This window comes from Salmo salar, chromosome ssa16 (genome assembly GCF_905237065.1).
Source record: "Salmo salar chromosome ssa16, Ssal_v3.1, whole genome shotgun sequence".
Lineage (NCBI taxonomy): Eukaryota > Metazoa > Chordata > Actinopteri > Salmoniformes > Salmonidae > Salmo > Salmo salar.
The window spans coordinates 73,716,095-73,729,385 of record NC_059457.1 but is presented as its reverse complement, the minus strand read 5'-3'; the positions used below and the strand labels follow the sequence as shown (position 1 = coordinate 73,729,385).

At 47.4% G+C, this 13,291-nt stretch overlaps 1 protein-coding gene across 1 annotated transcript in view; it reads right to left on the bottom strand.

Moving 5' to 3' along the window:
- LOC106595577 (glutamate receptor ionotropic, NMDA 3B) overlaps positions 1-11,468 on the bottom strand; it is a 60,757-nt gene extending 49,289 nt beyond the window's left edge. Inside the window, exons 1-2 of the mRNA XM_045696709.1 lie at positions 10,652-11,468; positions 10,221-10,421 (exon numbers count right to left, since the gene is read on the bottom strand). Coding sequence (XP_045552665.1) covers positions 10,221-10,421; positions 10,652-10,975 — 525 coding nt within the window. The 5' untranslated portion in view covers positions 10,976-11,468. The remainder of the gene's footprint in view (positions 1-10,220; positions 10,422-10,651) is intronic.
- Positions 11,469-13,291: the final 1,823 nt, after the last annotated feature.

Below are 13,291 nucleotides of genomic sequence, written 5' to 3'. Positions count from 1 at the left end.
TTGTCAATGTTTATCGTGAGTAATTTAGTAAATTCACCGGAAGTTTTCAGTGGGAATGCTAGTTCTGAACAAAACATGCTAATGTAAAAAGCTGTTTTTTGATATAAATATGAACTTGATTGAACAAAAAATGCATGTATTGTATAACATAATGTCCTAGGAGTGTCATCTGATGAAGATCATCAAAGGTTAGTGCTGCATTTAGCTGTGGTTTTGGTTTTTGTGACATATATGCTAGCTTGAAAAATGGGTGTGTGATTATTTCTGGCTGGGTACTCTCCTGACATAATCTAATGTTTTGCTTTCGTTGTAAAGCCTTTTTGAAATCGGACAATGTGGTTAGATAAAGGAGAGTCTTATCTTTCAAATGGTATAAAATAGTCATATGTTTGAGAAATTGAAATTATAGCATTTTTAAGGTTTTTCATATTTCGCGCCAGGCGCTACCATTGGATATTGGTGAGGCGTTCCGCTAGTGGAACGCCTGTCCATAAGAGGTGCAACAATACTCTGAGCGATGTAAAGCAACGGTACTCTGAGAGAAGTTAAGTAACGATACTCGGATAGATGTAAAGCAACAATATTCCGAGAGATGTAAAGCCACAATACTCTGAGAGACGTAAAGCGACAATACTCCGAGAGATGTAAAGTAACAATACTCTGAGAGATGTAAAGCAGCAATACTCCGAGAGAGTTAATGCGGCAATACTCCTGGGGGTGTAACGCGACAATACTCTGAGAGAAGCAAAGCTACAATACTCCGGGAGATGTAAAGCAACAATACTCTGATAGATGTAAAGCAACAATACGCTGATAGATGTAAAGCGACAATACTCGGAGAGAAGTTAAGCGACAATACTCTGAGAGAAGTTAAGCAACAACACTCCGGGAGATGTAAAGCAACAATACTCTGAGAGATGTAAAGCAACAAAACAACGCCTAAATAGATTCTCTGATGTCATAGAGAATGTGTTTTGCATAAAACATTACAGTACCAATACATCATAGACAGACAGTGTGTGTGTGTGTGTGTGTGTGTGTGTGTGTGTGTGTGTGTGTGCATGCATTTAGTTGTGGTCTCCAGACTCCCCTGTGGATCTCCAAGAGTTAAGCAGTTGGCTGGTTGTGAAGGACAATCTGAGAGAACATCTGGAACACCCTGACCCTCACACAACTTCCCTCCCTCCTCCCCCTCTCCTCTCCCTCCTCCCCCTCTTTCACTCTCTCTCCATCTGTCTCCCCTCTCTCTTATAAACACCAGATCAGATGTGAATATGAATGGGATGTTTCTCAGCCTCAGTCAGCACAAACACACTGAGACACACTGAAACAAGCTTTTATCTCGTGGAAATAGACACTATCCACTAATAAATACCCCCATATACCGATCACTGTACCTGTACACAGCCAATCTGTAAATAGCACACCCGACTACCTCATCCCCATATTATTATTTACCCTCTTGCACCCCAGTATCTCCACTTGCACATCATCATCTGCACATATATGACTCCAGTATTAATGCTAAGTTGTAATTATTTTTGCCTCTTATGGCCTATTTATTGCCTACCTCCCTTCTCTTCTACATTTGCACTCACTGTATATAGATTCTTTCTATTTTTCTTTTCTTTTGTGTTATTGACTGTACGTTTGTTTATGTGTAACTCTGTGTTGTTGTTTTTGTCGCACTGCTATGCTTTATCTTGGCCAGGTCGCAGTTGTAAATGAGAGCTTGTTCTCAACTGGCCTACCTGGTTAAATAAAGGTGAAATAAAAATATACTGCTCAAAAAAATAAAGGGAACACTAAAATAACACATCCTAGATCTGAATGAATGAAATAATCATTTTAAATACTTTTTTCTTTACATAGTTGAATGTGCTGACAACAAAATCACACAAAAATAATCAATGGAAATCCAATTTATCAACCCATGGAGGTCTGGATTTGGAGTCACACTCAAAATTAAAGTGGAAAACCACACTACGGGCTGATCCAACTTTGATGTAATGTCCTTAAAACAACTCAAAATGAGGCTCAGTAGTGTGTGTGGCCTCCACATGCCTGTATGACCTCCCTACAACGCCTGGGCATGCTCCTGATGAGGTGGCGGATGGTCTCCTGAGGGATCTCCTCCCAGACCTGGACTAAAACATCCGCCAACTCCTGGACAGTCTGTGGTGCAACGTGGCGTTGGTGGATGGAGCGAGACATGATGTCCCAGATGTGCTCAATTGGATTCAGGTCTGGGGAACGGGCGGGCCAGTCCATAGCATCAATGCCTTCCTCTTGCAGGAACTGCTGACACACTCCAGCCACATGAGGTCTAGCATTGTCTTGCATTAGGAGGAACCCAGGGCCAACCCCACCAGCATATGGTCTCACAAGGGGTCTGAGGATCTCATCTCGGTACCTAATGGCAGTCAGGCTACCTCTGGCGAGCACATGGAGGGCTGTGCGGCCCCCTAAAGAAATGCCACCCCACACCATGACTGACCCACCGCCAAACCGGTCATGCTGGAGGATGTTGCAGGCAGCAGAACGTTCTCCACGGCGTCTCCAGACTCTGTCACGTCTGTCCCATGTGCTCAGTGTGAACCTGCTTTCATCTGTGAAGAGCACAGGGCGCCAGTGGTGAATTTGCCAATCTTGGTGTTCTCTGGCAAATGCCAAACGTCCTGCACGGTGTTGGGTTGTAAGCACAACCCCCACCTGTGGACGTCGGGCCCTCATACCACCCTCATGGAGTCTGTTTCTGACCGTTTGAGCAGACACATGCACATTTGTGGCCTGCTGGAGGTCATTTTGCAGGGCTCTGGCAGTGCTCCTCCTGCTCCTCCTTGCACAAAGACGGAGGTAGCGGTCCTGCTGCTGGGTTGTTGCCCTCCTACGGCCTCCTCCACGTCTCCTGATGTACTGGCCTGTCTCCTGGTAGCGCCTCCATGCTCTGGACACTACGCTGACAGACACAGCAAACCTTCTTGCCACAGCTCGCATTGATGTGCCATCCTGGATGAGCTGCACTACCTGAGCCACTTGTGTGGGTTGTAGACTCCGTCTCATGCTACCACTTGAGTGAAAGCACCGCCAGCATTCAAAAGTGACCAAAACATCAGCCAGGAAGCATAGGAACTGAGAAGTGGTCTGTGGTCACCACTGCAGAACCACTCCTTTATTGGGGGTGTCTTGCTAATTGCCTATAATTACCACCTGTTGTCTATTCCATTTGCACAACAGCATGTGAAATTTATTGTAAATCAGTGTTGATTCCTAAGTGGACAGTTTGATTTCACAGAAGTGTGATTGACTTGGAGTTACATTGTGTTGTTTAAGTGTTCCCTTTATTTTTTGGAGCAGTGTATATATATAAAATATACAGAGCCGATTACAGACCTTTCAGGGGGCAGCCCGCCCGCCTCGCTTTAAAAAACAAATCCACTTTCATAATTCATTGCTCAAAATTCAGTTTATTAGGATAGGTCTATGACATTGTTTATTAAGATAGGTCTATGACATTGTTTATTTAGATAGGTCTATGACATTGTTTATTAAGATAGGTCTATGACATTGTTTATTTAGATAGGTCTATGACATTGTTTATTAAGATAGGTCTATGACATTGTTTATTAAGATAGGTCTATGACATTGTTTATTTAGATAGGTCTATGACATTGTTTATTTAGATAGGTCTATGACATTGTTTATTTAGATGGGTCTATGACATTGTGTGTGTGTGTGTGTGTGTGTGTGTGTGTGTGTGTGTGTGTGTGTGTGTGTGTGTGTGTGTGTGTGTGTGTGTGTGTGTGTGTGTGTGTGTGTGGAGTGGGTGTGTGTGTGTGTCTTTGAAAGACCAGCACTTGGCAACAGTACCTCCATTCATTCATAATCAGGGTTTGAGGATTAAATGTGATTACATTCAGAGAGACTAAATTAGCTTTTTAATGTTCTAGTCTTCTATTTCTACTGTGAGGGAGGGAAGAATGAGAGGAAATGAGAGTGCTGGATGGACAGATCACAATGGAGGAGAGTTAGTTCTCAACAAACAGTGACATCTAATCATAACAACAGCATGTGACCTGCCCAAGAACAACTCCAAACCTTCGTTACAGACATAGAGATGGATAGACGACTCATCTTTGAATCTGTGCCATTATAGCATCTGTGGCAGCATTGGCAGCGCTATTCTCCATTTAGGAAGATAGTACATTTTTTCTTCACGATTGGCTGATCCTGATGTCTCGGTTGGACATGACTCCAACAGGGTCACCAGGAGGGATCAGCCAATGAAGTTGGAAGTCCCACCCAGTTGACTACATTAAAATGGTGGAAGTCCTCAATGGCGCTACCCAATGTAATACGGCCCATCTCTATCATTCTCCATGGTTACAGAATGTAATGGCACCCTATTCCCTATAGTGCACTTTTTTGGGACACAACCATTGCTGTTTATAGACTAGCCAAAGCACCTGGAATGATACTGATGATGAAAGAAGCACTTTTTATCTCCTCCTCTCCTCTATCCTCTCCTCTCCTCTCCTCCATCCTCTCTTCTCCCCTCCTCTCCTCCATCTTCTCCACTTTCCTCTTCTCTTCTCTTCTCCTGTCCTCTCCTCTCCCCCTCCCCTTTCCTCTTCTCCTCTCCTTTCCTCCATCCTCTCCGCTCCTCTCCTCCATCCTCTCTTCTCCCCTCCTCTCCTCCATCCTCTCCACTTTCCTATTCTCTTCTCCTCTCCTCCATCCTCTCTACTTTCCTCCTCTCCTCCTCTCCTCTCCTTTCCTCCATCCTCTCTACTTTCCTCTTCTCCTCTCCTCTCCTCCATCCTCTCCACTTTCCTTCTCTCCTCTCCTCTCCTCTTCTCTTCTATCCTCTCTACTTTCCTCTTCTCCTCTCCTCTCCTCTCCCCTCCATCCTCTCCACTTTCCTATTCTCCTCTCCTCCATCCTCTCCACTTTCCTCTTCTCTCCCCGCCTCTCCTCCATCCTCTCCACTTTCCTTCTCTCCTCTCCTCTCCTCTTCTCTTCTATCCTCTCTACTTTCCTCTTCTCCTCTCCTCTCCTCTCCCCTCCATCCTCTCCACTTTCTTATTCTCCTCTCCTCTCCTTCATCCTCGCCACTTTCCTCTTCTCTCCCCGCCTCTCCTCCATCCTCTCCACTTTCCTCTTCCTTACTCTCCTCCATCCTCTCCTCTCCTCTCCTCCATCCTCTCCACTTTCCTCTTCTCTTCACCTCTCCTCTCCTCCATCCTCCATCCTCTTTACTTTCCTCCTCTCCTCTCCTCCATCCTCTCCACTTTCCTCTTCTCTTCACCTCTCCTCTCCTCCATCCTCTTTACTTTCCTCCTCTCCTCTCCTCTCCTCTCCTCTCCTCTCCTCTCCTCTCCTCTCCTCTCCTCTCCTCTCCTCCATCCTCTCCACTTTCCTCTTCTCTTCACCTCTCCTCTCCTCCATCCATCCTCTTTACTTTCCTCCTCTCCTCTCCTCTATCCTTTCCACTTTCCTCTTCTCCTCTTCTCTCCCCTCCTCTCCCCATCCTCTCGACTTTCCTCTTCTCCTCTCCTCTTCCTTACTCTCCTCTATCCTCTCCACTTGGCACCTATCCCCTCCTCTCCACTTAGCTCCTCTCCTCTCCACTTTCCTCTTCTCCTCTCCTCTCCTCTCATCTCCTCTCCTCTCCTCCATCCTCTCCTCCATCCTCTCTTCTCCTCTCCTCTCTTCCATCCTCTCCACTTTCCTCTTCTCTTCACCTCTCCTCTCCTCCATCCTCCATCCTCTTTACTTTCCTCCTCTCCTCTCCTCCATCCTCTCCACTTTCCTCTTCTCTTCACCTCTCCTCTCCTCCATCCTCTTTACTTTCCTCCTCTCCTCTCCTCTCCTCTCCTCTCCTCTCCTCTCCTCTCCTCTCCTCTCCTCTCCTCTCCTCTCCTCTCCTCTCCTCTCCTCCATCCTCTCCACTTTCCTCTTCTCTTCACCTCTCCTCTCCTCCATCCATCCTCTTTACTTTCCTCCTCTCCTCTCCTCTATCCTTTCCACTTTCCTCTTCTCCTCTTCTCTCCCCTCCTCTCCCCATCCTCTCGACTTTCCTCTTCTCCTCTCCTCTTCCTTACTCTCCTCTATCCTCTCCACTTTGCTCCTATCCCCTCCTCTCCACTTAGCTCCTCTCCTCTCCACTTTCCTCTTCTCCTCTCCTCTCCTCTCATCTCCTCTCCTCTCCTCCATCCTCTCCTCCATCCTCTCTTCTCCTCTCCTCTCCTCCATCCTCTCCTCTCCTCCATCCTCTCTTCTCCCCTCCTCTCCTCCATCCTCTCTACTTTCCTCTTCTCCTCTCCTCTCCTCCATTCTCTCCACTTTCCTCTTCTCTTCCATCCTCTCCACTTTCCTCTTCTCCTCTCCTCTCCCCTCCTCTCCTCCATCCTCTCCACTTTCCTATTATCCTCGCCTTTCCTCTCCTCTCCTCCATCCTCTCCTCCATCCTGTCTTCTCCCCTCCTCTCCTCCATCCTCTCTACTTTCCTCTTCTCCTCTCCTCTCATCTCCTCTCCTCCATCCTCTCCACTTTCCACTTCTCCGCTCTGCTCCTCTCCTCTCTACTTTCCTCTTCTCTCCCCTCCTCTCCTTCATCCTCTCCACTATCCTCTTCTCCTCTTCTCTCCCCTCCTCTCCCCATCCTCTCCACTTTTCTCTTCCTTACTCTCCTCCATCCTCTCCACTTTGCTCCTATCCCCTCCTCTCCACTTTCCTCCTCTCCTCTCCTCTCCTCTCCTCTCCTCTCCTCTTCCCTCCTCTCTTCCTTCCTCTCTACTTTCCTCTTCTCCTCTCCTCTCCTCCATCCTCTCTTCTCCCCTCCTCTCCTCCATCCTCTCTACTTTCCTCTTCTCCTCTCCTCTCCTCTCCTCCATCCTCTCCACTTTCCTCCTCTCCTCTCCTCTCCTCCATCCTCTCTACTTTCCTCCTCTCCTCTTCTCTCCTCTCTTCTCCTCTCCTCTCCTCTCCTCCATCCTCTCCACTTTCCTCTTCTCTTCCATCCTATCTACTTTCCTCTTCTCCTCTCCTCTCCTCTCCCCTCCTCTCCTCTCCTCCATCCTCTCCACTTTCCTATTCTCCTCTCCTTTCCTCTCCTCCATCCTCTCCTCTCCTCCATCCTGTCTTCTCCCCTCCTCTCCACTTTCCACTTCTCCGCTCCTCTCCTCTCCACTTTCCTCCCCTCCTCTCCTCCATCCTCTGCTCTCCTCTACTCTCTTCTTCTCTCCTCCATCCTCTCTTCTCCCCTCCTCTCCTCCATCCTCTCTATTTCCTCTTCTCTCTTCTCCTCTCCTCTCCTCCATCCTCTCCACTTTCCTCTTCTCCACTCCTCTCCTCTACTCTCCCCTCCTCACCTCCATCCTCTCCACTTTGCTCCTATCCCCTCCTCTCTACTTTCCTCTTCTCCTCTCCTCTCCTCTCCTCTTCCCTCCTCTCCTCCTTTCTCTCTACTTTCCTCTTCTCCTCTCCTCTCCTCCATCCTCTCTACTTTCCTCTTCTCCTCTCCTCTCCCCATCCTCTCCACTTTTCTCTTCCTTACTCTCCTCCATTCTCTCCACTTTGCTCCTATCCCCTCCTCTCCACTTTCCTCCTCTCCTCTCCACTTTCCTCCTCTCCTCTCCACTTTCCTCCTCTCCTCTCCTCTCCTCTCCTCTCCTCTCCTCTCCTCTCCTCTCCTCTCCTCTCCTCTCCTCTCCTCTCCTCTCCTCTCCTCTCCTCTTTCCTCTTATACTCTCCCCTCCTTCATCCTCTCCACTTTCCTCCTCTCACCTCCCCTCCTTTCCTCCATACTCTCCACTTTCCTCCTCTCCTCTCCCCTCCCCTCCTCCATACTCTCCACTTTTCTCCTCTCCTCTCCCCTCCCCTCCTCTATACTCTCCACTTTCCTCCTCTCCTCTCCCCTCCCCTCCTCTATACTCTCCACTTTCCTCCTCTCCTCTCCCCTCCCCTCCCCTCCTTCATCCTCTCTAGTTTTTCTCTCCATTTTCCTTCTCTCCTCCATCTTCTCCCCTCATCTTCCCTTCCCCTCCATCCTCTCCACTCCTCCCTACATCCTCTCCTCCATCAGTGTGATTTATTTGTTCAGGTCATTTTATCATTGTAATTATTTAAAGTACATTAGGAGGAATTATCACTCTCATCTGCCAAGTCACACACTTCTGGGTGTGTAGGTCTGTACATTCACACGCACACACACAAATACAGACATACATACAGACATACAGACACACAGACAGACAGACTTAATAGAACCACCCATCCGCATGTATCCGTTAGCTTGCTACTGCTAAGTGCCTCCCTCTCTCTTCTCCTACACCTCCTCCTATCCTCCCTTTCTGTTCCCCTCCTCCTCATCTCATTCCTCTCTCTTCCCCTCCTCCTCATATCCTCCCTCTTGTCCCCTCCTCCTCATCTCCTCCCTCATCTCCTACCTCTCTCTTCCCCTCCTCCTCATCTCCTCCCTCTCTCTTCCCCTCCTCCTCATATCCTCCCTCTCGTCCCCTCCTCCTCATCTCCTCCCTCTCTCTTCCCCTCCTCCTCATCTCCTACCTCTCTCTTCCCCTCTCTTCCCCTCCTCCTCATCTTCTCCCTCTCTCTTCCTCTCCTCCTCATCTCCTCCCTCTTCTGTGGCCAGAACTAGACAGAGTTCAGTTCTGAATGGTTCACTTTTCCAATAGCATGACAGATTACACTCTATTCAGCCTAGTCCTCCCTCCTTTCCCCCCTCTCTCTACACCCTCCCCCTCTCTCCCTTCCTCACACTCCTCCTTCTCTCTATCTCTCTGACTGGCTCTCTCTCTTTCTTCCCACCACAGTCTTTCTCTTGAGTCCTGAGCCTGTGTGTTTGTGTGTTTGTGTGTGTGTGTGTGTGTGTGTGTGTGTGTGTGTGTGTGTGTGTGTGTGTGTGTGTGTGTGTGTGTGTGTGTGTTGCAGTTGGCTGCTCAGCCGTAGAGATGAGGATATGTCTGAGACGAGAGTGACTGACTGGCACACAGCTTAGGCTGCCACTAGGAATACTAACACACACACAAACGCTCCGTCTGTAAAGGTATGACACTAATCACTCCATCTGTAAATATATGGAACTAATCAGTCCATCTGTAAAGATATGAAACAAATCACTCCGTCTGTAAAGATATGAAACTAATTTCTCCATCGGTAAAGATATGAAACTAATCACTCCGTCTGTAAAGATATGAAACGAATCACTCCATCTGTAAATATATGGAACTAATCACTCCATCTGTAAAGATATGGATCTAATCACTCCGTCTGTAAAGATATGAAACGAATCACTCCATCTGTAAAGATATGGAACTAATCACTCCGACTGTAAAGATATGGAACTAATCACTCCATCTGTAAAGATATGAAACTAATCACTCCATCTGTAAAGATATGAAACTAATCACTCCATCTGTAAAGATATGGAACTAATCACTCCATCTGTAAAGATATGGAACTAATCACTCCATCTGTAAAGATATGAAACTAATCACTCCATCTGTAAAGATATGAAACTAATCACTCCATCTGTAAAGATATGGAACTAATCACTCCATCTGTAAAGATATGAAACTAATCACTCCATCTGTAAAGATATGAAACTAATCACTCCATCTGTAAAGATATGAAACTAATCACTCCATCTGTAAAGATATGAAACGAATCACTCCATCTGTAAAGATATGAAACGAATCACTCCATCTGTAAAGATATGGAACTAATCACTCCATCTGTAAAGATATGAAACTAATCATTCCTATACCTTAGCTCTGAATGGTTCTAGGTCTCATCTTAGCTCTGAGTGGTTCTTGGTCCTGCATTGTCTCTGAGCGGTTCTAGATCCTACCTTAACTCTGAGCGGTTCTAGATTCTACCTTAACTCTGAGTGGGTCTAGGTCCTACCTTAACTCTGAGTGGTTCTAGATCCTACCTTAACTCTGAGTGGGTCTAGATCCTACCTTAACTCTGAGTGGGTCTAGGTCCTACCTTAACTCTGAGTGGGTCTAGGTCCTACCTTAACTCTGAGCGGGTCTAGGTCCTTCATTGGCCCTGAGTGGTTCTGTCTCATCTTAGTTCTGAGTGGTTCTAGGTCTTACCTCTGAGTGGTTCTAGATCCTACCTTAACTCTGAGTGGTTCTGTCTCATTTTAGCTCTGAGTGGTTCTAGGTCTTACCTCTGAGTGGTTCTAGATCCTACCTTAACTCTGAGTGGTTCTAGGTCCTCCAGTAGTGATATAAAAGGTATTTCCAGGAAGGAGGACAGGAAGTCGATGTGGATGAGTTCCTCTGGTGAACGAGGGAAGGCCAGGACACCTGTCACCCCTCGCACAACCAGCTCCTGACACACACACCTGGACAGGGAGACAGGGTCGCCACCAGACGGGGCCCGAGACACCACCTCCAGACAGGGAAGGGAGAGAGTGTCTGACATTACACCCTATTCCCTACAAGCACCCTATCCCATACAAGTGTAGGGAATAGGGTGTCATTTCAGACACAATCTAACTGACTGAGTGGCTAGTTGCCAATTGAAAAAATGAATTATGGATGGATGGATGATCCACATGAGAGCATTACTGAGACATTAACTCTTTCATGAATGAACTAATGAATGAATTAACTTGTTACCTCCAGGGTGAGGTTGTAGGGCAGAAGAGGCGGGTTGCCTTCTCCAGCCCGGTGCTTCAGGCTGGTCAAGGCTCTGTTCAGAGCGTTCTGTACCCTGGCTGGTTGTCCGGTGGGAAGCAGAGCACCGAGACGAACCGTGTGTCCGATCCGAGCCAGGATGTGACATGGCTGGGGGTGGGAGAGGCACGGGTCGGGATGGAAAACGAAGCCATGGAGGAAAACCAACAGCGAGAGAAATCTCCCGGTGAAAAAGGGAGATGGGCGAATTCTCCTGGGTATAAAGTAGTTGCACATCCATCGACCAAGTAGATACAAATACTCCATTATGTTGCTTCGACAGAAAAGCGAGGAGAGGAGAGGAGAGGAGAGAAGAGGAGAGGAGAGGAGAGAATAAGAGAGAAGACGAGAAAGTATCGCTCGTTTTCTTTTTCTCACTCGTGGTTTGTCTTGGAGTTGTTTTGTTTTTAATACTGAAGTCCACCTGATGTTGTTGTTTTCTCTCTTTAAGTTGAAACAAAGAAAGAAAAGACACGCTGTAAATATTATATAATAAAGGAAGAGAGGAGAAACGTCCGCACGTCAGAAAAACTGCATTTTCTCTGTCTTTCCCCGTCTTTTTTTCCGTTTCCCCCTCTTTCCTTGGACTTGTTATTTTCCTGCATTACGCTGGTATTGCAATCCGGTTGCTACCTCTGTTTCTTTTTCTAAGTTAGGTTACTCATAAATAAATAATAAGGAAGGCAGAGGAACCCTTGATATCGACGGAGGACGAGAGGGGAGTGCGTGCAACTGAGAACAGTCGCCCCGCTCTGTCAGTCTGTGACGGGCGCCGGTTGAAGACAGACCAGATGCCCGCGCGCACGCGCGTGAGTGTTTGTGTGGCAGAACAACCACATGAGATTTCTATCAGCGCTGTTATCTTCCCATTCGAAATGACAACACTACTTTTTGCTCCGGTATTTGATGTTCTCTACGTTTCATCTTGATGTCGATAGTAGCCTGCTGTTTTAGCCTGCAGCTTGCCGTCAAGCCCATTCAGTGCATTTTAGCCAATGAACCATTAAGTTCAGCATTCCATTTAATACCCTTCACATTTTCACCCTCCTAATTCAGATTCTAAATCCACACAAAGTCTTTGATGTTTCATTCGGAAAAAAAGTCTACTGACTGATAAGGATTGTCCCCAATTCATTCAGGCTTTTTTCATTGGGCAAGTAGAGAGGGATAACAAAAAGGAGAGGGAGAAAGAGAGGAGGGAGTGACAGAGGAAGGGATAGAGGGAGGGAAAGAGGGAAGGAGGGAGGGATGGAGGAAGGGATAGAGGGAGGAAAGTGAAGGAGGGAGGGATGGAGGAAATAGAAAGGAAAAATGCTAGAGGAGGAAAGTGGAAAGATAGAAATAGAGGGCGGGGAAAGAGGGAAGAGGGAGGGATGGAGGCAGGGATAGAGGGAGGGAAAGTGGGAAGGAGGGAGGGATGGAGGCAGGGATAGAGGGAGGGATGGAGGCAGGGATAGAGGGAGGGAAAGAGGGAAGGAGGGAGGGATGGAGGCAGGGATAGAGGGAGGGAAAGAGGGAAGGAGGGAGGGATGGAGGCAGGGATAGAGGGAGGGAAAGTGGGAAGGAGGGAGGGATGGAGGAAGGGATAGAGGGAGGGAAAGAGGGAAGGAGGGAGGGATGGAGGCAGGGATAGAGGGCGGGGAAAGAGGGAAGAGGGAGGGATGGAGGCAGGGATAGAGGGAGGGAAAGAGGGAAGGAGGGAGGGATGGAGGCAGGGAGGAAGGGAGCAGAGAAAAAGTCATTTTCAGATGATAACAGATGGACACATAGTTGTGTTCTATCTGGTGGGTGCTGTCCAAGGTGCTGAAATCCCCTGTAGCAGCCACAGTTTCAAATCAAATGTTATTTGTCACATGCTTTGAATGCAACAGGTGTAGACCTTACAGTGAAATGCTTACTTACAAGCCCTTAATCAACAATGCAGTTTTAAGAAAAATACCTACAAAAATAAGAAATAAAAGTAACAAGTAATTAAAGAGCAGAAGTAAAATAAGAATAGCGAGGCTATATACAGGGGGTACTGGTACAGAGTCAATGTGCGGGGGCACCGGTTAGTCGAGGTAATTGAGGTAATATATACATGTGGGAAGAGTTATTAAAGTGACTTATGCATAGATAATAACAGGGCAATGAAAGTAGTCTGGGTAGCCATTTGATTAGATGTTCAGTAGTCTTATGGCTTGGGGGTAGAAGCTGTTTAGAAGCCTCTTGGACCTAGACTTGGCGCTCCAGTACCACTTGTCGTGCGGTAGCAGAGAGAACAGTCTATGAATAGGGTGGCTAGAAGCTTGGCCCCCAGTGATGTACTGGGCCGTACACACTACCCTCTGTAGTGCCTTGCGGTCGGAGGCCATACCAGGCAGTGTTGAAACCAGTCAGAATGCTCTCGACGGTGCAGCTGTAGAACCTTTTGAGGATCTGAGGACCCATGTCAAATCTTTTCAGTCTCCTGAGGGGGAATAGGTTTTGTCGTGCCCTCTTCACGACTGTCTTGGTGTGTTTGGACCATGTTAGTTAGTTGGTGATGTGGACACCACTACAGCTCCATCGATGAGAATGGGGGTGTGCTCGATCCTCCTTTTC